Source organism: Rana temporaria, chromosome 1 (genome assembly GCF_905171775.1).
Source record: "Rana temporaria chromosome 1, aRanTem1.1, whole genome shotgun sequence".
NCBI lineage: Eukaryota > Metazoa > Chordata > Amphibia > Anura > Ranidae > Rana > Rana temporaria.
The window spans coordinates 105,383,465-105,404,689 of NC_053489.1; the positions used below are offsets into that span (position 1 = coordinate 105,383,465).

At 45.7% G+C, this 21,225-nt stretch overlaps 2 protein-coding genes across 2 annotated transcripts in view; one reads left to right on the forward strand and one right to left on the reverse strand.

The window, feature by feature from the left end:
• Positions 1 to 2,641, reverse strand: part of PTCD2 (pentatricopeptide repeat domain 2) — a 46,808-nt gene extending 44,167 nt beyond the window's left edge. Inside the window, exon 1 of the mRNA XM_040341464.1 lies at positions 2,512 to 2,641. Within this exon, the coding sequence (XP_040197398.1) occupies positions 2,512 to 2,584 (73 nt within the window). The 5' untranslated portion in view covers positions 2,585 to 2,641. The remainder of the gene's footprint in view (positions 1 to 2,511) is intronic.
• A 19-nt stretch (positions 2,642 to 2,660) lies between these two features.
• Positions 2,661 to 21,225, forward strand: part of MRPS27 (mitochondrial ribosomal protein S27) — a 173,492-nt gene continuing 154,927 nt past the window's right edge. The window contains exons 1-2 of the mRNA XM_040341463.1: positions 2,661 to 2,779; positions 18,174 to 18,251. Of these exons, the coding sequence (XP_040197397.1) occupies positions 2,704 to 2,779; positions 18,174 to 18,251 (154 nt within the window). The 5' untranslated portion in view covers positions 2,661 to 2,703. The remainder of the gene's footprint in view (positions 2,780 to 18,173; positions 18,252 to 21,225) is intronic.

Here is a 21,225-nt window from a genome sequence, read left to right on the forward strand (position 1 = left end):
AGGGGAGAATTAACATTATTCCCTATGGTGACTGTTCACACCTAAACGCCTGAACGCCCAAACGCCTGTCGCCCGAAGCTCAAACAAGTCCCGGACCTTTTTTTGTCGCGCGTATCGTGCGGTTTGGGCGTATTTGAGCGTTTTTTTTTCCATAGAAAGTAATGGGAAACGCGCGAATTGAGCGTATCGCGCGACAACGGGCGTTTGCTACGGGCGTTTCGTCGCTTTAATAAATAGAACTTGTCGCCCATGCAGAAGATTAAAAAAATCTACCAACATAGCAACAAGTGATGAAAAGATGATCATTTTTCCTATTGGCTAAAATAAAAAACGCCGAAGTACAAAAACGTCGCACGACGCTGTATGCAAACGCGCAAATACGCGCGACAAAACGACAGAAAAAAACGACCGAACGACCAACGCTCAGGTGTGAATGCAGCCTAAATGAATGTCGCTTGCAGGGAAGTGGTAACTAGGGATGTCCCGATACCGAGCATTTCCCTAAGGAACTTGTACTCGGGGAAATGCTCCGATGCTTTACCCGATACCTGGGCAGTCAGGGGTGATCGGTGCAGCAGGGGTGTTACAAGCACAGTGCTGCTGTCCGTGGTCCGTGTCCCCCTCCGTGCCCCCCTCTGGGTCTTTGCCCCCCTCTGTGCTGCAGTCCGTGCTCTGTGTCCCCCCTCCTGCTGCTCTCCCCCTCAGTGCCCATTCACACCTAGGCGTATATACGCCTGAAGCGCGACGCCGCAGCAGCCCCTCATACGCTGGAGGGGTGAGTTTACATTGTCGGCTATGGAGATGGTTCACATCTCCACGCCGAACGCCTGAAGCCCAAAACAAGTCCCGGACCTTTTTTTCAGGCGACTTTCGGCGTTCGGCCATAGCCGACAATGTTGATCACCCCTCCTGTGTATGTTACCGCGGCGTATTTTACCGCGTTTTGTCGCGGCAAATTGCGGGATAAAACGCCCCAATTTCTCGCGTCAATTCGCGTTAAAATATGCCGCGTTGTAGTGTGAATGCAGCCTCAATGTCCTCCTCCATCCCCTCGATCTGTCAGGATGGAGAGCGAAGGTAGGAGCTGCTTAATCCGGCTACTACCTTTTCTGAATGTACAGAGTCAGTTATCACTGACTCTGTCTATTCACATAACTGAGCATCGTAACCTATGTTTACGATGCTTCAGTTTATGAATGGAGAGGAGCTTCTCTCCATTCATTTCAGCTGAAGCTGCAGAGAAAGTGACTGGGGAATCTGTGTCACTAGTCCCTTTCTCTGTCTCAAAGGGGAGATGTCAGAGGTCTGTTAACTACTTGCCGACCAGCTGCCCCAGTTATATGGCGGCAGGTCGGCTCGGCTGCGTGAGATCACATAGCTATACGTCATCTTGCTATGCAGCCAATACGGGCACATGCGCGCTGCCAGAGGCGAGCCCCCACTCGCTCCTGGTCCCGACGCGCGTGCGATAGCTCGTTACAGAGCGAGAACCAGGAGCTGTGTGTGTAAACACACAGCTCCCGGTCCTGTCAGGGTGAGAAATTACTGTTCGCTGTTCATACATTGTATGAACAGCGATCTGTCATTTCCCCAAGTCAGTCCCACCCCCCTACAGTTAGAACACAATGAGGGAACATACTTAACCCCTTCCTTGCCCCCTACTGTTAACCCGTCCCTGCCAGTGGCATTTTTATTGTAATCAATGCACTTTTATAGCACTGATCGCTATAAAAATGCCAATGGTTCCAAAAATGTGTCAAAAGTGTCCGCCATAATGTCGCAGTACCGATAAAAATCACTGATCGCCACCATTACTAGTAAAAAAATAAATATTAGTAAAAATGCCATAAAACTATGCCCTATTTTGTAGACGCTATAACTTTTGCGCAAACCAATCAATAAAGGCTTATTGCGATTTTTTTATGAAAAATATGTAGAAGAATACATATCGGCCTAAACTGAGGAAATTTTTTTTTTTTTTATATATATATATATATTTTTGGGGGATATTTATTACAGCAAAAAATATTCATATTTTTTCAAAATTGTCGCTCTATTTTTGTTTATAGCGCAAAAAAAATGAAAACCGCAGAGGTGATCAAATACCACCAAAAGAAAGCTCTATTTGTGGGGGGAAAAAAATTACGCCAATTTTGTTTGGGAGCTACGTCGCACAACCGCGCAATTGTCAGTTGAAGCGACGCAGTGCCGAATTGCAAAAAGGGGCAAGGTCCTTAACCTGCATATTGATCCGGGTCTTAAGTGGTTAAAACCAATAAAAATGTATTGATAGAATGTATTTAGTTAGAGTGCTGCATAACTGAGTACTTGTCAGTCATAGTATCCCTGGGAAGTGGTATAGAGAGGATGGAGGAGTCACGTGGGCAGAGTCCCCTTCCTCCAGGCTCTCCCAATGTCATACACACAGAGCTCTGTACAAACACTGGCATGTAACGCGTCCGCCCCCTAGCGGACGTTTCGCACACAGGTCCCCTGTACCCTCCCGCTCACCCGTCAGGTGCAGTCTCCGGTGCTCGGTGTACAGCAAGCTCCGACTAATCGTCCTAAACATCAGCGCCGCCATCGTGTCGCCTGACTTACTAGTCCTACACTCACCCCCTGCACGGCATGCTATTGGCTGCCACGCAGGTCCGCCCCCTTCTTGTCACTCTCCCAGAGACAGGAGGCGTGCCCTCGTCCAAGATGGCGGCCTCCATGGTGTACCGGCGTGCGCTGCTCTCTTGGTTCCGTAACCCGGCGGTGACCCCTCTGGTGACAGGTACGGGCAGTGCTTGGTATACAAGGGGGATAGAGTCCCGTCTCTGCACCACCTATGGGCTCCGTACCGGGGAAATGGCTGGTGCTGAGCTCTGTCTTCGGTCATTCTAACTGATCCCAGCAGGGAGGATGTAGGAGCTGGAGAACTACAAGTCCCAGCATGATGATTGTACACGCGCATGTCATTCTGCAGCTTGCCTATTGATGGCAGAACTGTGCTATAGTCACCAGTTTATTAAAGGGCCCCTGTCCTGGGGGGGGGGGGGGCATGAAGGTCAGAGGGGGACTAGGAGAGAATGGGATGCTGGCAGCTTTGGCCCCCTCATCTCTTAGCAACTGCACAATACATATATGTGATGTCACAAATGGGGGCTTCAATACCCAGCTGCTGTATATACACCTCCATGGTGGCCTGAGGTCATGCACTGAGCGCGCTCACTGACCGAGCTGTCATGCCCTTCTGATGTGATCACATTATTACTATGAGGGTCAGTCACAGAGGTCACATGAGACAGAAGATGCAGTGGTCGTAAAAGCTAAAGGTTTTTTCTTACCTTAAAGGGGTGTTCCAGTCATTTTTAATGTTTATTAAAAAAAGTGTAGCTGCTGGCTTTTAATAAACACACGCTCACCTGTTTCACGTTCCAGCGACGCGCCGGCCAGAGCTCCGCTTCTTTCCCCCCCCCCCCCCTCCGGCCGGCGTCTTCATTCTAAGTGTGGGCACCCGGCCGTGACAGCTTTCGGCTTCACGGCCGGGCAACCACTGCGCATGCGTCATCCGATTGGACAGGCGATCACCTGGGACCTGTCACGTGTCCCAGGCGATCGCCTACAGGGAAGGGCTGTCAAAAGGCGATATGACTATTCGCCTTAGCAGCCCCTCGGCGGAAGAAGGAAGTGGGACAGGAAGTCCAACTCCTCCTGAAGCCCCCACTCCCCCCCCCAAAAAATGACATGCCAAATGTGGCATGTAAGGGGGCGAGGAGTGGATTAAGCGGAATTTCCACTTTTGGGTGGAACTCCGCTTTAATGCATACTAATGTAGCCCCCCAAATACTTATCTGAGCCTGATCTTGATCCAGCACTGTGTCCGAGAACGGCGGCATTGCTCCCCCCTGACACACTGAGGGCACCCGGAACCATTGTGATGGATTTGCTAAAGACAAATAGACTGAGCACTTTGCAAGGGAAGTTGCTCCAGAGCTTAGTGAATGAGGGGAAGCTCTGCCGACTCCCAACCAGGGTGGATATAAATCACAGATTTTTTTATTTAACTCAGATTTTTTTTTTATCAAATGTATTATAATAAAATGCTTTTTGAGGTAAAAATCAATCCAAAGATAGTTTTCTATTTAAGATACATTAAAGCAGAGCTCCACCCTAAAGTGAAACTTCAGCTTATCGGAACCCCCCCCCCCCTCCGGTGTCACATTTGGCACCTTTCAGGGGGGAGGGGGTGCAGATACCTGTCTAATACAGATATTTACACCCACTTCCGGGAACACACTCTGCGGGGACCTGTGGGTAGTGCGTCACTCCAACCCACAGCCCCCCCCCCCCCTGTTGTGTTCTGGGAAACATTGGGCTCCCAGAACACAGTAGGGGACCAGTGAGGACACCGCAGCGCGTCTCGCGCATGCACAGTAGGGAATCGGGCAGTGAAGCCGCAACGCTTCACTTCCCGATTCCCTCACCGAGGATGGCGGTGGGGACATCAGAGAGACGAGCGATTGCTCGTCTTCTGCTGCCGACGACGCTGGACTCCAGGACGTTTATTAAAAGTCAGCAGCTGCAGTATTTGTAGCTGCTGGCTTTTAATATTTTTTTTACGGCGGAGCTCCGCTTTAATAATTTAGTTTATTCAGCATGAAATGGAACATAGTTATGTAGCATGAGGCTGCATATTCTGCAATATTTAAATTTTTGGTAAACTCATTCAATGAATCCAAGCTCTGTAAGCTGAGATAACATGCACTGCATTGGTGCATTCACACAATTTCACAGTGACCAAGAGATAAAACAAAGTTCAGGAATATTTCCTTATCCTATTATTTTTAAAATCTATGTACACTACAAACTGTATGATTGAATCGGTTCTGATATTGCTGTTTTACTAATCTGACAGCTTATTATTCTAAATAGGAAACCTTCATTTTGTTTGCAAATATTTAGGGCTGCAACTAACGATTATTTTCATAATCGATTAGTTGGCCGATTATTGTTCCAATTAATCGTTTAATAACGTAAAAAAAAAAAAAAAGATTTTGCAGTTTTACATATTTTTTTTTGGCCAGTTTGTTGTTGGGCAGATAAAAAAACACAAATTGCAGCAAAAACTCATGATATGCTTTTCTGCAGCTTCTCCATTGAAGTATATTCCCCTCCCCCCCCAAAAAAATAGCACCGTTTTGCATTAAAAAAATCCTTGCCCCTTCCAAATACGCAGAAGCTGAAAAAAATCATGGATGTGAACGTGTCCCATAGGAAAACATGTAAATGATCTGTAGTGTGTTTCTGCAAAAAGCACCAAAAAACCCCCCAGCCTGAGATGTTTAGTAACATAATGGGGTTAAAAAAAATAAAAAATTTGTACAAAGGAAGCAAATAATCACTTTATTTTTTTTTACATTTTTTACTGTGGGACAGTGAAAGTAATATTTACAGTAGCGATTTGCTCTTTTTGTAATATAAAGGGCTCATTTTAGTTTTTTTTTAACCCCATTATGTTACTGGCCAATTAATCGATTCTGAAAATAGTAATCAATTAATTTCATAATTGATTAGTTGTTGTTTCAGCCCTACAAATATTAAAGATTCCAACTACCAGCAAGAATAAGTCCTTCCGTTAAGGCCGTGGGGTCAGCTCCCTCAGCCCCCTCAGGCAGCCCCACTATGCAGAGGTTTTTCCTCCTATTCTGGTTCTCGGCATCTTCCGCGCGGGTCTCCAGGGTTTTAATCGTGTGCGGAGTGAGGCTGTGTGTTCCCGCACTGTGTCCTTTGTGTCCCCCACGCGGCACTCCACCTCAGTGAGGCGGGAGCGAAAGTTGTCCATGTCCCTGCAGATGAGACTGATATCCAGCTGCAAATTTTCAATTTTGCCCATGAGAGTCGTCTGACAGGCATTGATAGCTTGCATCAAGGCCTCAAAGTTGGACTGCTCCCTGTCTGCAGGATCGGAGTCAGACTCCTCAGTTTGGGACGCTATATTGGAAGCGGGACGGGGGCTCTGCGCAGCAGGACTGGGGGTGACTTTGTGGGACTTTCGGGAGGACAGGGAGCCTCTCCCCTTGGTTATACCTCACACCGCCGACAGCTCCGCCGTTACAGGGTAGTCAGGAACGTCCGTCTGCAGGGAAACAGGGCTAAATGCCGGAGATCAAGCGGGAGCTCCCTTACTGCACGTCTGCTCCGGTGGCCATCTTGGACACGCTCCCAATCGGTCGATTCTTAGTGACAGGTACTCTTCTGCACTTGAAAGCATTCAAAACATCACGATCAGCGTTTTTGAATACATTATATATTTTTTTAAAACGGGTGCCTTTAAGATGCCAGTAATCTGATGTCATGAAATAGGTTCCGGGTTACTGGATCCGAATGAAGCACCGGCTTTGTTCGGGTCTTCGGCCAGCTGGCGGACATGCCGGCTGGTTGCACGGGCCTCCCAGTGGGACAGGAGACCTGGGCGGTGCAATGGGAAGATGTCCCCTTCTGCTGCTTGTAATAACAGGCAAGTGTCTGCTGAGCGCATCACTAAGAAAAAAAGAGCAGGTCACACCACATGCAGTCCAGTGCGTTTTTTTTTTATTTCTGTGCATCAAAAACTGATGGAAAGTAGATTACCGTATATACTCGAGTATAAGCCGACCCAAATATAAGCCGAGGCACCTAATTTTACCAAATAAAACTGGGAAAACTTATTGACTCAGGTATAAGCCTAGGGTGTCCATCTGCATGCCTCACTGTGTCCATGCCTCACTGTGTCCATGCCTAGACTGACGTTTAACATGGGAGTCTATGGAAGGGGTGCCCGGCTTTGAAAAATCGGTGCTCCCAAGCCGTAGGTCCCCTAGACAACAAACTTTGCACACTTGTAGAGGATAAATGGGGCTACATGTTTGCCAATTTCCGGGTCCAGGGGACCTATGGCCGGCCAGTACCCGGCCAGTACCCCAAACTCACTGGAGAAATGCTCCCCGGTCAACAAACTCTGCACACTTGTAGAGGAAGAGTGGGGCTACATGTTCAGGGGACCTACGGTCGGCCGGTACTGGGTTCCCAAAGTCCGGGAGATCAGGCGCAAAAAGGTGACTCGAGTATAAGCCGAGGGGGGCATTTTCAACACAAAAAAATTTGCTGAACAACTCGGTATATACTCGAGTATATACTGTATATGGTTTTCAGAGCTGTGAGGGAGTGCTGGTGAGCACCCTTGTAGTTCATTGACATTTCCTCCAGCTTTGTAATTGAAAGCCTTTCCAGAGGTATGAGCACAATGCTGGAGGATGTGTCCGCAGGAGTCTGATATTGCACAGTGATCCACTGATGGTGGGGGCAATGCTTTGCAGGCTCCTGGTGAAAAAAATTATAATAAATGCAATTTTGTATGCATTTATTATTTTTTCCCCAAAGGTGAACTTATCCTTTAAAGGGCCACTGGAAGGGGTGTTAGGGGGGTCAATAAGGATTGCAGTAGGCAGAGAAGTACCAGTGTCTGTACCAGCATGGCTCCTCCCATCAGACACCTACTGTCTTCAAGTACACCCCCTTGACAGGTGGGGGGATGAAGGTTGTAGCTGGGCCCCCTGGACTTTCACAGACTCATGCATAGGTGGCCTCATGGAGGATCTGGCTTTTTATGGAACATGATATTTGCTGGGCTGTCTGTGCCTTCAGTACCATAAAACACACGGCAAGGATTGTGGGAAAGTTTAGGTGGCAGCCCCTTTATTGGGTTTAAATCTGAATTAAACTTTAACCTTTAAAGAATATGTAAACCCAACATTTCATATTCCTGATATAGTGATGTGAAAAAGTGTTTGCTCACTTTCTATTTTTTCCATGCATATTTCTCACACTTAAATGATTCAGATCATCAAACACATTTTATTATTACACAAAGATAACTCAAGTAAATCCAAGATGCAGTTTTTAAATTTTTATTTCATTTATCATGCCACAATCTAAAAAAAAATAAAGAAGGGATTAGAAACAAAGTAATGTACTTGTATCAGTCTAGGAAGGGTTTCAAAGCCATTTCTAAGGCTTTGGATCTCCAGTGAACCACAGGGGGAGCCATTATCTACAAATGGAGATAACTTGGAATAGTGGTGAACCTTCCTAAGAGTGTCCGGCCTACAAAAATGACTCCAAGAACATGACGGCGACTCATCCAGGAGGTTATAAAAGAACCCAGAGCAACATCTAAAGAACTGGAGGCCTCACTTGCCTCAGGTAAGATCAGTTTTCATGATTTAACAATAAGAAAGAGACTGGGCAAAAATGGCCTCCATGGGAGAGTTCCAAGGACAAAGCCACTGCTGACCAAAAAGTACACAAAGGCTCATCTCACATTTACCAAAAAACAACTTGATTATCCCCAAGACTTTTAGGCAAATATTCTGTGGACTGATGAGGCAAAAATTTTACTTTTTGGAAGGTGTGCGTCCCGTTACAGCTGGCATAAAACTAATACAGCATTTCATAACAAGAACATCATACCAACAGTCAGACATGGTGGTGGTAGCGTGTTAGTCTGGAGCTGCTTTGCAGCTTCAGGACCTGGATGACTTACCATAATTGATGGAACCATGAATTCTGAGCTCTACTGGACATTCTCCTTTAGGATTTTCTGGTAATCAGTTTGTGACCTCAAGCTCAAGTGCACTTGGGTTATGCAGCAGGACAATGATCCGAAACACAACAGCAAGTCCACCTCCAAATGGTTCAAACAAAGCAAATTTCAGTGGCCTAGTCAAAACCCGGACTTAAAGCGGAATTTCAGCCTTTTTTGATGTTTATTAAAAGTCAGCAGCTACAAACAGCATATCTGCTGGCTTTTAATAAACATACACTTGCTTGCTCCACTGTCCAGCGCCGTGCAGAGCTCCGCTCCTCTTCCCCCCCCCCCCCGCGCCGGCGCCTCCATCCTAACTTTGGGCACCCGGCCATGACAGCTTTCGGCTTCACGGCCGGGCACTCACTGCACATGCACGAGCGGCGCTGCGCTACCTGATTGGACAGGCGATCGCTTGGGACCTGTCACGTGTCATAGGTGATCGCCTACAGGGAGGGGCCGCCAAAAGGCAATATGACATATAGTGGTCCCTGGGCGGAAAGAGGAAGTGGGACAGGATGTCCCACTCCTCCTGAAGCCCCCACTCCCCCCCCCCCCAAAGAATGACATGCCAAATGTGGCATGTAAGGGGGCGAGGAGTGGATTAAGTGGAAGTTTCACTTTTGGGTGGAACTCCGCTTTAAATCCAATTGAGATGCTGTATCATGACCTTACACAGGTCGTTCATGCTGGAAAACCTCCAATGTGGCTGAATTAAAACAATTCTGCAAAGAAGAGTGAGCCAAAATTGCTCCAGAGCAATGTGAAAGACTCATTGCCAGTTATAGCAAATGCTTGATTGCAGTTGTTGCCGCCAAGTGTGGCACATCCAGTTATTAGGTTTAGGGGGCAATTACCTTTTCACATAAAGCCAGGCAGGTTTGGACAGCTTTTTTGCCTTATTAAATGAAACCATCATTTAAAAACTGCAGTTTGTATTTACTAAGGTTATCTTTGTGTAATAATACAATTTAAAAGTAATAGACAGGGGGTGCAATCAGTGCAAAAAAATATATATGATCAAAAATTGTACAATATACCCCAATAGAAGTGAAATTAATTATGAATCAATTGTATATAAATGATATAACAAAAATAAAACAAAACGTGAAAAAACTTTTAAAGTTGAAGTTCACTAGAATGCTAGCTGTACACCAAAAGGACATTCAGAACAGTGCAGCGCAAACCAATAATGAAAAAGTGAAAAAATCCACAATAAGTCCTAAGTAGAGAAAAGATCCAACGATCGAATTATTTAGGAGTCTTCACCATGTGAAAATTAGGCACACCAAACATAAAACGTGTTCCCTCCACTGATACAGATGGGTACTCTCACCTTAGCATAAGACCACTGTGTTACCAGATGGTCAAATGAGCATAGAAAACCAGGGAGCAAGGTGATGTTTCAAATCCTCATATTAACAGCCAATATATATGGACCGGAACATGTAGGGAAAAGAACAATAATCTAAGAGCATCCGCTGGGTTCAATGACTTTAATTCGATAAAAAACGTATACAGGCTACTCCCATATTAGCCGATTCAATCAAGCATATAAAACTTAATAATAAAATGTGTTTGATGATCTGAATCATTTAAAGGGGCTGTAAAGGTAAAAAAATGTTTCCCTAAATAGCTTCCTTTACCTTAGTGCAGTCCTCCTTCACTTACCTCATTCTTCGATTTTGCTTTTAAATGTCCTTATTTCTTCTGAGAAATCCTCACTTCCTGTTCTTCTGTCTGTAACTCCCTGGTGTGGAGAAAGCCTCTTGAGGGGGCAAGCAGGAGTGTCAGGACACTCTCTACTTTGCAGATACAGAAAGGAGCTGTGTGTTAGTGGGCGTCCTGACACTCCTGCTCGCCCCCTCCCCCCTCAAGAGGCTTTCTCCACACCAGGGAGAAAGCCTCACATTACGGTGTGTAGTTACAGACAGAAGAACAGGAAGTGAGGATTTTTCAGAAGAAGTAAGGACATTTAAAAGCAAAATGGAAGGATGAGGTAAGTGAAGGAGGACTGCACTAAGGTAAAGGAAGCTATTTAGGGGGAATTTTTTTTTACCTTTACAACCCCTTTAAGTGTGAGAAATATGGAAAAAAAATCAGGAAGGGGGCAAATATTTTTTCACATCACTGTATGTGCCTGCTGTACCATGAACTTGTATGAGAAAGTATCCTGTTCTCTTTGTATTGCTTCCTTTTGTGTGACATTTTTGGTTTTCCTGCTAGTCCCTCTGCTTTCCTATTAAAAACTGATCATACTAAGCAGGAGAGCACACCGTGATCAGTTGTCTAACAGTGCTGTAAACTCAGCCTGCTCTTCTCCAATAATCCGACTTGTCCTCACCCCCCTGCACATATTTTTATTGGGAAGCTCAGTGTCCTGCTGTTTCTCCTCCTCCTCTTATGCAGCTGAGAACAGAGGGAATATGATCACTTATAAAATGGGGGAAAAAAGGTATTTATAATTTTTTGCATATGTATACACACATTTTCCTTTCGGTACTTTTTTAAACTGTATGGGTTGTACTGTACAAGGTTATCATTAACAATCACTTTAATACTAAACTGCATCATGCTTGCTTGCCAAGACTCGAGCAGAAATATCTTCCAACTACCAACCAAATAACCATTTACCAACCACTGTCCACCCACCCAAAGTAGGCAACATTACCTCATAAAGATGGACCATGACCAGGGAAAATAACAAAGGGGAGGGATCAGGTCACAAGATCTAAAAGGAAGGCTCCACCAAAACCACTGTACCTTATAGAAGTCTATGGGAAAGTGCAGCTAAATTGCACAAAACCACGGACTAGCTGCGCTTTAGCAAAAACACAGTGGGGCAGTGTGAAGCCACCCTTAAAGTGATTGTAAAGGTAGAAGATTTTTCATTTTAATGCATTCTATGCATTAAAGTGGAGTTCCACCCATAAATATAACATTACATCAGTAGTTTTAAAAAAATGTCATTAGTCCTTTACGAATTTTTTTTTTTTTTTTAGATGCCTTCAAAGTGTTGTTGCTAGGCAGAATAGTTAATCTTCCCACTTCCTGCACCTAGGTGCTTAATGCTTCCTAACCTACACCGCACAGACTCCTGGGAATGTAGTGGGTGTAACTTTCCAGGAGTCTGTGCACTCCCCAGTCTCAAAGAATCATGTGACTTGGACAGCTAAGGTGCTGAAACCTGATCTGACACTGCTTGTGCAGCACTGAGCATGTGCAAGGCTGAAATCCAGGAAGTCATACAGTCTGGCTTCATGATGCCCACACTTAAGATGGCCCCAGTCAATTTCTATTTTATAAAGTGTCTAAATTCTGTGACAACCTAACCAAACGGACCTTAGTTTACAGACTAACTTTACTAGAATACATTAAGCTTGTGTATTACAGGGGTATTTATATTTAAAAAGTGAAATTGTGGCCGGAACTCCGCTTTAAGATAAAAAGCCTTCCGTATGCAGCAGCCACCCTAAACCTTACTTGTACCCATCTCTATCCAACGGTGTTCCAGGAGAGACTTGGCTGCCCTAAACTCTCCTCCTAACTGGTTGAGACAGTAGCGGAGTGCCATTGGCTTTCACTGCTGTCAGTGAGCCTATGAGGAGAGAGAGAGGGGGCAGGGCCTAGCCAGGGCTCTGTGTCTTAATGGACACGGAGCTATGGCTTGGCTTGGGTGCCCCCATAGCAAGCTGCTTGCTGTGGGGGCACTCGTCAGGAGGGAGGGGCCAGGAGAGCCGTAGAGGGACCCGAGAAGATAAGGGTCCGGGCTGCTCTGTGTAATGGTTTTGCACAGAGCAGGTAAGTTTGACATGTTTGTTATTTTTAGGCAAAAAAAAAAAAAAAAAAAGATTTTACAATCACTTTAAAGGTGGTCATTTGAGAAATCACACCTCTGGTATTGGTTTACAGGGAAAAACTATGGTGATCAGACAATCCTCCGCTTTCCTCCCGATAGACATGGATTATCTTCTGGTCTGACTGTTTTGTTCTTGGGGGCTTTAGGCACCGTCCCCATCCTTGCATGTTATAGAAGTAGGGTAATCCAGCTTGCTGCATTTTTCATGCAGTACATACTCTATATGGATGAATGGCAGTACATGGGAAACATGTAAAATTCATCACATACTGCGACTCATGAAATATGCAGAGATGGGAATTAAAAAATAGAAGGTGACATTCACTTTTTCTGCCACATTAAAGCCATTTTCCATGGAATTCTTTAAAGTGACACTCAACGATATCTTTATTCTCCAAAAATTAAATCCGCATTTTTAAAACCCCTTTTGACCTACTTGTTTGTAATGCAGAAAAGGGATTTCCTATAACACCTCCTGTGGTCTCCTTGCCGTTTTTCACAAACAAATATCGGCTTTAGGAGTAGAATTTCCAAAATTCAGCCAAGCAACTTCGGCCTCTGATTGCCGAATGTCCATCAATGTAATTGTGTAACCGAATGTACCTGGTATGTGTAAGGCCACGAATCGTGCTATCCGCATCCTTGCAGTGCTGTAATCTTGGCACACAAGAATCGTCCTCTCATACTTATTAATAACACAGCACTCGCTATTTACTCCAATGAAAATACCCACCCTTGCAGTGGGTCCTCCTCTGTACTGCAAGGATTAAAGTGGTTCTAAAGGTTGAAGGTTATTTTTACCTTTGTGTATTCTATGCATGAAGATGATAAATTTCAGTATGCAGCTCCTCCTGCAGCCCCTCTATTCCTTACCCAAGCCTGATCGTGATTCAGCGATGTGCACCAGAGCAGCTGTTCTCCCCGGTCTCTCCCTGCTCATTAGCTGAGAGATAACAATGAGAGCCATTGGCTTCCGCTGCTGTCAATCACAGCCAATGAGGAGGGAGCGGGGGTGGGGCTGAGCCCCGTTCTGTGTCTTATGGACATACAGAGGGTCTCGAGAGCGAGTGCCCCCATAGCAAAGGGCTTGCAGAGGAGGTGCCATTAGCACTGGTGGGGGACCCAAAAAGAGGAGGATCAGGGATGCTCTCTGCAAAACATTTACCGAGCAAGTAATTATAACATGTTTATTTTTTTTAAATTAACCTTTAATATCACTTTATATGCTCAAAGTTGCAAACCGCTCAGGTCTTGCTCCACCCTCCTCAGCGTACAATGGGGTTAACGCAAAGTTCCACCCAAAAGTGGAACTTCTGCACCTTATTCTCCTCCCCCCTCCGGTGCCACATTTGGCACCTTTCGGGGGAGGGAGGGGGGACAGGTATCCTGTTCTCACTTCTGGGAGCTATTGACGCTCTTGAGCTCACAGCTATTGACGTCTGGCCAGTAGGAGAGAAGCCTCGGGCATTCGCAGTAGGGTTCCCGGCGTGAAGCCGTAAAGGCTACACTGCTGGGTTCCCTTACCCGCGGCAGCACCACCCGACAATTGATGGAAACTTCAGCAGTGGTACCGACATCGCTGGGCTCCAGGACAGGTAAGTGTCCTATTATTAAAAGCCAGCAGCTGCAGCATGTGTAGCTGCTGGCTTTTAATTTTTTCAGTGGTGGGTGGCACACCGCTTTAATGCCACTGTATTGTATGTAATGATGCTGAAGCTCCACCCACAGACTGAAAGTGGTTGTAAACTCTTTGGTAGTTGTTCCTGCGCTACAGTGGAAACTATGTGTGCATAGGGTAAAGGTGCGGCAACTAGCGTGTGGGCCAACCACTACCTACAGTGAGACATGGGGGAAAAAAAATCAAGAGATGGTGTTGTGTTCCAATGGAATAGAATGGTGTAAGTGGTAGTCATTCATTTTGATTGGAGCATAACACCATCCTGCGATTTCCTCTGCGACTGCATATATTATTATCTTTACGCTGCAATTTTATTTATGCGCCCAGCACGCCACTTTTGATCAAATTGCATCACCTCTTGGACTGAGTCGTAGTTGCACCATTTACACTTTGTAACAATTGGACAATCTTGTGGTTCCATTCACCATTCATACGATGTGATTTTACTTAAATTATACAGTCACCTATTTGTATTTATGTGCACTCTTATTCAGTTCACTGTTTTATTCATGCATCATTGTTGAATATCAGTTATGTCCAGTCATTCATTTTGATTGTAGCATAACACAATCCTGCGATTTCCTCTGCGACTGCATATATTATTATCTTTACATTGTGATTTTATTTATGCACCCGAGTCACCTTATCTGCACTGTTTGCACATTCATTCAGTTCACCTTTGGATGCACCTTATCTTAGCATTTATAGCGATTTTATCTTTCAGTCAGTCTATTTGCATATTTGCACATTCATTTATCAATTATACTATTTTGGTTATTTATACATTTTACCACTTACACCATTCTATGCTATTGGAGCGCAACACCATCTCTTGATTTTTTCCACACCTACAGGTAAGCCTAGATTAAGGCTTACCTGTAGGTGCTTGCAATATCTCCGAGACCTACACGGTCTCAGAGATATTTGCAATTTCCCCCAGCATTCGCCTTCTTTAAAGGGCACGCTGTGCCGTTTCAAGCTGGGTCATGCCGTGAAAGGCCGCTCCCGTGCATACGCGGGAGTGACGTCACGCGACTCCGGACAGTCAGAGAGCCAGAGTTTGCGGCCCCCGGAACAAAAGGGGGGGAGATGGACGCTCGCTGCCGGCGTGGAAGACGATGACATTGCGGGCTTCTACTGCAGGCAAGTGTCACATAATGGGCTACTATGCGATGCATAGTAGTCCATTATGCTTTACCTTTGCAGGGAAAGATAGAGTAAGTAAGCCCCATCAGGATTTACTTCCTCTTGAAGATTAAGGCAAGGAGGAGAGTGCTGTATTAGTCAGCTGGAATGGGGTGTTAGGCAAGTAAAACTACCTTTACACTGACCCCTAGATTTAACCCTTAGGGCCCTTTCACACATACGGACCGTATGTCCGCATTTTCATTTGTCCGTTTGCGGATGAAAACGGGACATACATGGGTCCCTATGTGATTACCCGCTGACACCCGTAATCTGTCCGCCTCCGCAAAGATCCGCATTTGCGGATGGAAGAAATCCTATTTTTCTTCCGTCTGCCGGATCGGATGAACACGGACATCCTGTCCGTGTTCGTCCGATCCCCCATAGGGGAGAGCAGAGGAAACACAGGGCGGTTCCTGCACAGTGTGCGGGGACCGCCCTGTCAGCTGCCAGCTCAGCGGGGATTTTACGGAGGATCGCCACTGAGCTTTGCAGACACACGGAGCGGATCATTACTGATCCGCTCTGTGTGAAAGGGCCCTTACGGTGCGGGGGGCCCCACTACAAGGGTGGATTATTTTCATTTTTTCTGGAGTTGGGCTTTTGGAATGTGTTGCTATGGTTGCTACAAATTCAAAAATAATTATTATAAAACAAATAACATTTTACGGTACTTGCGCTAGGTGTCAAATCGTTAAAACAAAGTACATGAAATAAATGAATAGCCTGCAGCTGCTGTCCACCAAGTGCTAATTCACTTCAAATGACAATCAAAATAATGCAGCGCTTACAGTATAGAATAATACATAAATCATTCTTGTGACAAAAAACTGCATTGCAAAAATAGCCTTATAAAGTGCTTGGTGCTCCAAAAAAGTTTAAAAGGTGCTGAAATCTTCATGTAAACATGCTGTGCCATGTGCCACACTCCCCTCTCATATCCCTATTCACCAAAAAAAATGGACCCTCGGCTTTGCAGTCTGGGGGTCAAACACGCTTGTTTCTGGTGTTGGGAAGATGGGCCTCTGGATCTCCTTGGTGAGAGATCCAAATAAGATATGGCTGACTGACTTTGACAGCAGCGGGAGCCAACGGCGCAACGCTGCTGTCTCAGCCAATGTGGAGTGGAGTCCCGGGCAGTCAAGATATTCCTACAACATCACTGGATGGGACCTAGTGAAAAAAGGAGACTTCCATTCTTCCAGAAGCGCATTTGTAACGCCAGGCTCTGATGTGGATGCAAAGGCTTGGCTCGCAGTCTCCGCTCTAATTTTCCCCTTCTTTCTAACAAGTGCAGAGAGTTCTCACAGCTGGAAAAACAAAATCCAGGCAGCCTGCAAAAATTTTATCACAGCACTCAATAAGTGGAAACAAAAGGCCAGATCCACGAAGCGCAGCGCTTTTTTACGGCCGGCGTAGTGTATCTCAGTTACACTACGTCGCTGTAACTTACAGCGTATTTCCCATATTCTCAAAGAATTTGCGCCGTAAGTTACGGCAGCGTAGTGTAACTGTGTCGGCGCAAGGGCGCGCAATTCGAATGGTTGAGATGGGGGCGTGTATTATGGTAATACGTCTTGACCCAACGTAAATGACGTTTTTTCTGAACGGCGCATGCGCCGTCTGTGGGGGTATCCCAGTGCGCATGCTTGAAATTAACCCGCAACAAGCCAATGCTTACGACGTGATCGTCATTCTACGCAAAGCCCTATTCGCGAATCGACTTACGCAAACGATGTAAAATTTTCAAATTTTTACGCGGGAACAACGTCCATACTTTACATAGGATACGCCTCATATAGCAGGGGTAACTATACGCCGAAAAAAGCCTTACGGAAACCACGTAAAAAAAATCACTGGACGTACGTTCGTGGATCGCCGTATCTAGCTAATTTGCATACTCCACGCGGAAATCAACGGAAACGCCACCTAGCGGCCAGCGTAAATATGCACCTTAGATCCGACGGCGTACTAAGACGTACACCAGTCGGATCTAGCCCAGCTTCAGGAGTATCTTGTTTTGTGGATACAAAACAAAGATACGCCGGAGCAAACTAGAAGTTACGCGACGTATCAATATATACGCCAGTGTAAACGCTTCGTGGATCTGGCCCATAGAATCTTTTCATTTAAAGACCAAACCTTTTCTGACATTTGTTGCTTACAAGTAAAAAAAAAAAACATTATTTTCCGATAGAAAATTACTTGGAACACCCAAACATGATATATAATAGAGAATAAAATGGTGGTTGTTGCAATATTTTATGTCACACCGTATTTGCGCAGCGGTTTTTTAAATGCAAGAAATACACTTTAATGAACAAAAAAAAAAATAAACAGCAAAGTTAGTCCAATTCTTGTTGTATAATGTGAAAGAAAATGTTACACCGCGAGAATCGTGATCTTTATTCTAAGCAAATATTTGTGATTGTCATTTTAGCCAGAATTGTGCAGCTCTAGTGTGAAGCTCTGTATGGAAAGCCTGTATTCGGAATCAGGATTGCAGAGTGCTTTACTTTCTCCAGTCAGATTCAGACCCACTGAGAAGCTTTCTGTAGTCGGTTATATAGCTCCCATATTCACACGGCTGCAGTGTTTTCTGGATAATATCCGCTCACAGATTGCTTTCATCTCTGAATGAGAAGGTGCTCGTTGATGCGTGATGAAGCCGTGCATCTAAATACATGGGTTCTCCTTCTGACTTGTAATAATTACACACATGAATGTTTAATAAAATCGTTCTCTGGGCATTCAAAATATCGGTGTGGTTCATGTGGTTATTGTATGCTTGAAACAAATAATTTTAACGCTAATTAAAAGTGAATTTGTTATTTTTACAGGGAAAAGATGTATTCTCTCTTCGGCATATACCAGTGACAGTGCATGGGAGAAATGGGAGAAAGAGCCCCATGACTTAGGTGAGTTGTGATATCTTTGTACTGCACTGTTTAGTGTACTCCCCTAATGATTGAAGGTTAAAACCTGCTCTGTTCCTTCATGGTGTGGCTATCAATTTTTGGAGGTTTTCTTTAAAGTGGATGTAAACCCTCCATACACCAAGTGAAGTGAACAGCCTCAGATGATACACAGGGATGAATCGACCTCCCTACATAAGTTTTCCATGTATATCTGCTGTCTTCACATTTATATACTGTTTAGAAAGCTAATTTCTCTTCCTGTTTAACACAGTGTGAGATGTCTGGGCATACAGCCAAGAAAGTAAAATTGCTGATTGGAGGAAAGGCACACACCCCCTCTCCACACAGGCAGAGAGACTCTCAGAGGTGTTTTGTAACAGGGCCAGTTCCCTGCTAATCTATTTTGGCAACCTCCCCTGACAGAAATTTCTGGCTATATTCATCTGATGTGTCCAAGAATTTGTCAGGAGTTATCAGGCTGATAACGGAGGAACGGTTCAGGGGAAAGATACAGGACTTAGCTCTTTGAAGAGAGATAACAAAATACTGCAGATATATGTGCCCAAATTTCATGAATTGAGTTTACATCTACTTTAACCACTTAAGACCCCGACCATTATGCAGGTTAAGGGCCTTGCCCCTTTTGCGATTCGCCACTGCGTCTCTTTAACTGACAATTGCGCGGTCGTGCGACGTGGCTCTCAAACAAAATTGGCGTCCCTTTTTTTCCCACAAATAGAGCTTTCTTTTGGTGGTATTTAAACACCTCTGCGTTTTTTATTTTTTGGGCAATTAAAAAAAATTGACCAACAATTTTGAAAAAAAATCTATTTTTTTCTTTTTGCTATATTAAATATCCCCAAAAAAGATTTAAAAACATTTTTTCCCCTCAGCTTAGGCCGATACGTATTCTTCTATCTATTTTTGGTAAAAAAAAATGCAATAAGTGTTGATCGATTGGTTTGCGCAAAATTTATAGCGTTTACAAAATAGGGGATAGTTTTATGGAATTTTTATTAATAGTGTTTTTTTTTACTATTAATGGCGGCGATCAGCGTTTTTTTTTTTCGTGACTGCGACATTGTGGCGGACACTTTTGACACATTTTTGGGACCATTGTCATTTTCACAGCGAAAAGTGCTATAAAAATGCACTGATTACTGTGAAAATGACAATGGCATTGAAGGGGTTAACCACTAGGGGGCGCTAAAGGGTTAAGTGTGCCCTAAGGAAGTGATTCTTACTGTAGAGGGGCGTGGCTGTAGGCGTGATGCCACTGATTGTCGTTCCCTATATCAGGGAACAGACGATCAGTGTCACTGCCACACAAAAGAACGGGGAAGGTTTGTTTAGACTCCTCTCTCCCCGTTCTTCAGCTCCTGTGACCGGCAGCGATCGGGTCCGCGGGAGCAGTCACGGAGCTTTGGACCGGGTCGTGAGCACGCCGGCGTGCTCCCGACCCCACGGCTGGGCTCTTAAAGGCAACGTACAGGTTAGGGCTGCACGATTCTGGCCAAAATGAGAATCGCGATTCTTTTGCTTAAAATGAAGATCACGATTCTCTCACGATTCTCAATTTTTTTTTTGACTGTGGTAATCATCATATTATAAGGGACAGTGGTTACCGGTATTTTAAGTCCACTCCTCGGATCACAGGCCCCCCTTTAATAGAATGACTGCAAGTACTGGGCCTGGCTGGGGTAGTTCACTCTCACTGTGGTCACTGGTGTTCATGATACATTGTATACACTGCTTAATGCAAGGAAACTCACTGTGTTTTGGAGACTGTAGTGATGGGTGACACCTGCTGCACACACACACACACGGGCTGGTTACCTTCTGCTGCCTCCTGGTCATGTCGGTGTGCTGTTTGGCATTGGAGGGATAGGCGATATCAGTATATGAATGCAGATCGGTATGAATGGTGATCGGTATGCATGATCATCAGCTGACAGCCCACTCCGCACATGGCTGCCCGTGCTGCTCGTATCGCCGGCTGGATGAGTTCCCCCCCGTGAGTCATCCATCCCCGCTCCCCCTCCCGGGGTCCTCCGCCGCATGATCTCTGCCTTTCACGACCTGACGCCCCCGGACTACAGAGCCGTCCACGTGTGCGCCAAAGAGCGTGCTGACCCCGCCTCCCACCGAGGCATTCTCCAGGACGCGCTGATTGGCAGCGGGGCAGGGCCTGTAGCCCGGGCTCGAGGATGCTGCGCTCGGATTGGCTGGCGCGTTCTGTACACTGTAAGCCGTGTGCTCACGCCGGGCAGGACATCTCAAAAGAATCGCCTGTCATCCCGCGGGGAGATCGTGGGCGGGGAGAATCGAAACCGCGATTCTCTCCGCGATTAATCATGCAGCTCTAGTACAGGTACGTGCCTGTGCCCAGCCGTGCCATTCTGCCGACATATATCAGCGTTAGGCGGTCCTTAAGGCCCCGTACACACGGACGGACAGTCCGCTGAAAATGGTCCGCCGGACCGTTTTCATAGGACATGTCCGCCCGGAGATTTCTGTCTGATGGTTGTACACACCATCAGACAGAAATCCGCGCCTAAACAATACGCGGGGAAGTGGCCGCGACGGGGACGTGGGCGGCCTTGAAGTTCAAAGCTTCCACACATGCGTCAAATCAGTACGACGCATGCGAGGGATGGTGGTCGGTCGGACAAGTCCGGTGAGTCTGTACAGACGACCGAACACGTCCGACGGACAGGTTTCCAGCGGACAGATTTCTTAGCATGCTAGGAAATTTTAGTCCGCTGGAAAAAGTCCGCTCGGCCGGGAATCCGGTCCGGTCGGCTGTACACACGACCGGATCTGTCCGCTGAAACTGTCCGTCGGACAAATATCAGCGGACAGATCCGGTCGTGTGTACGGGGCCTTAGAGGTTAAGGCTCATTTACACCAAATGTATTTGAATGTGCGTTTAAACGCAATATAAACACATATGCAAAGAAAATGTATGTATTTC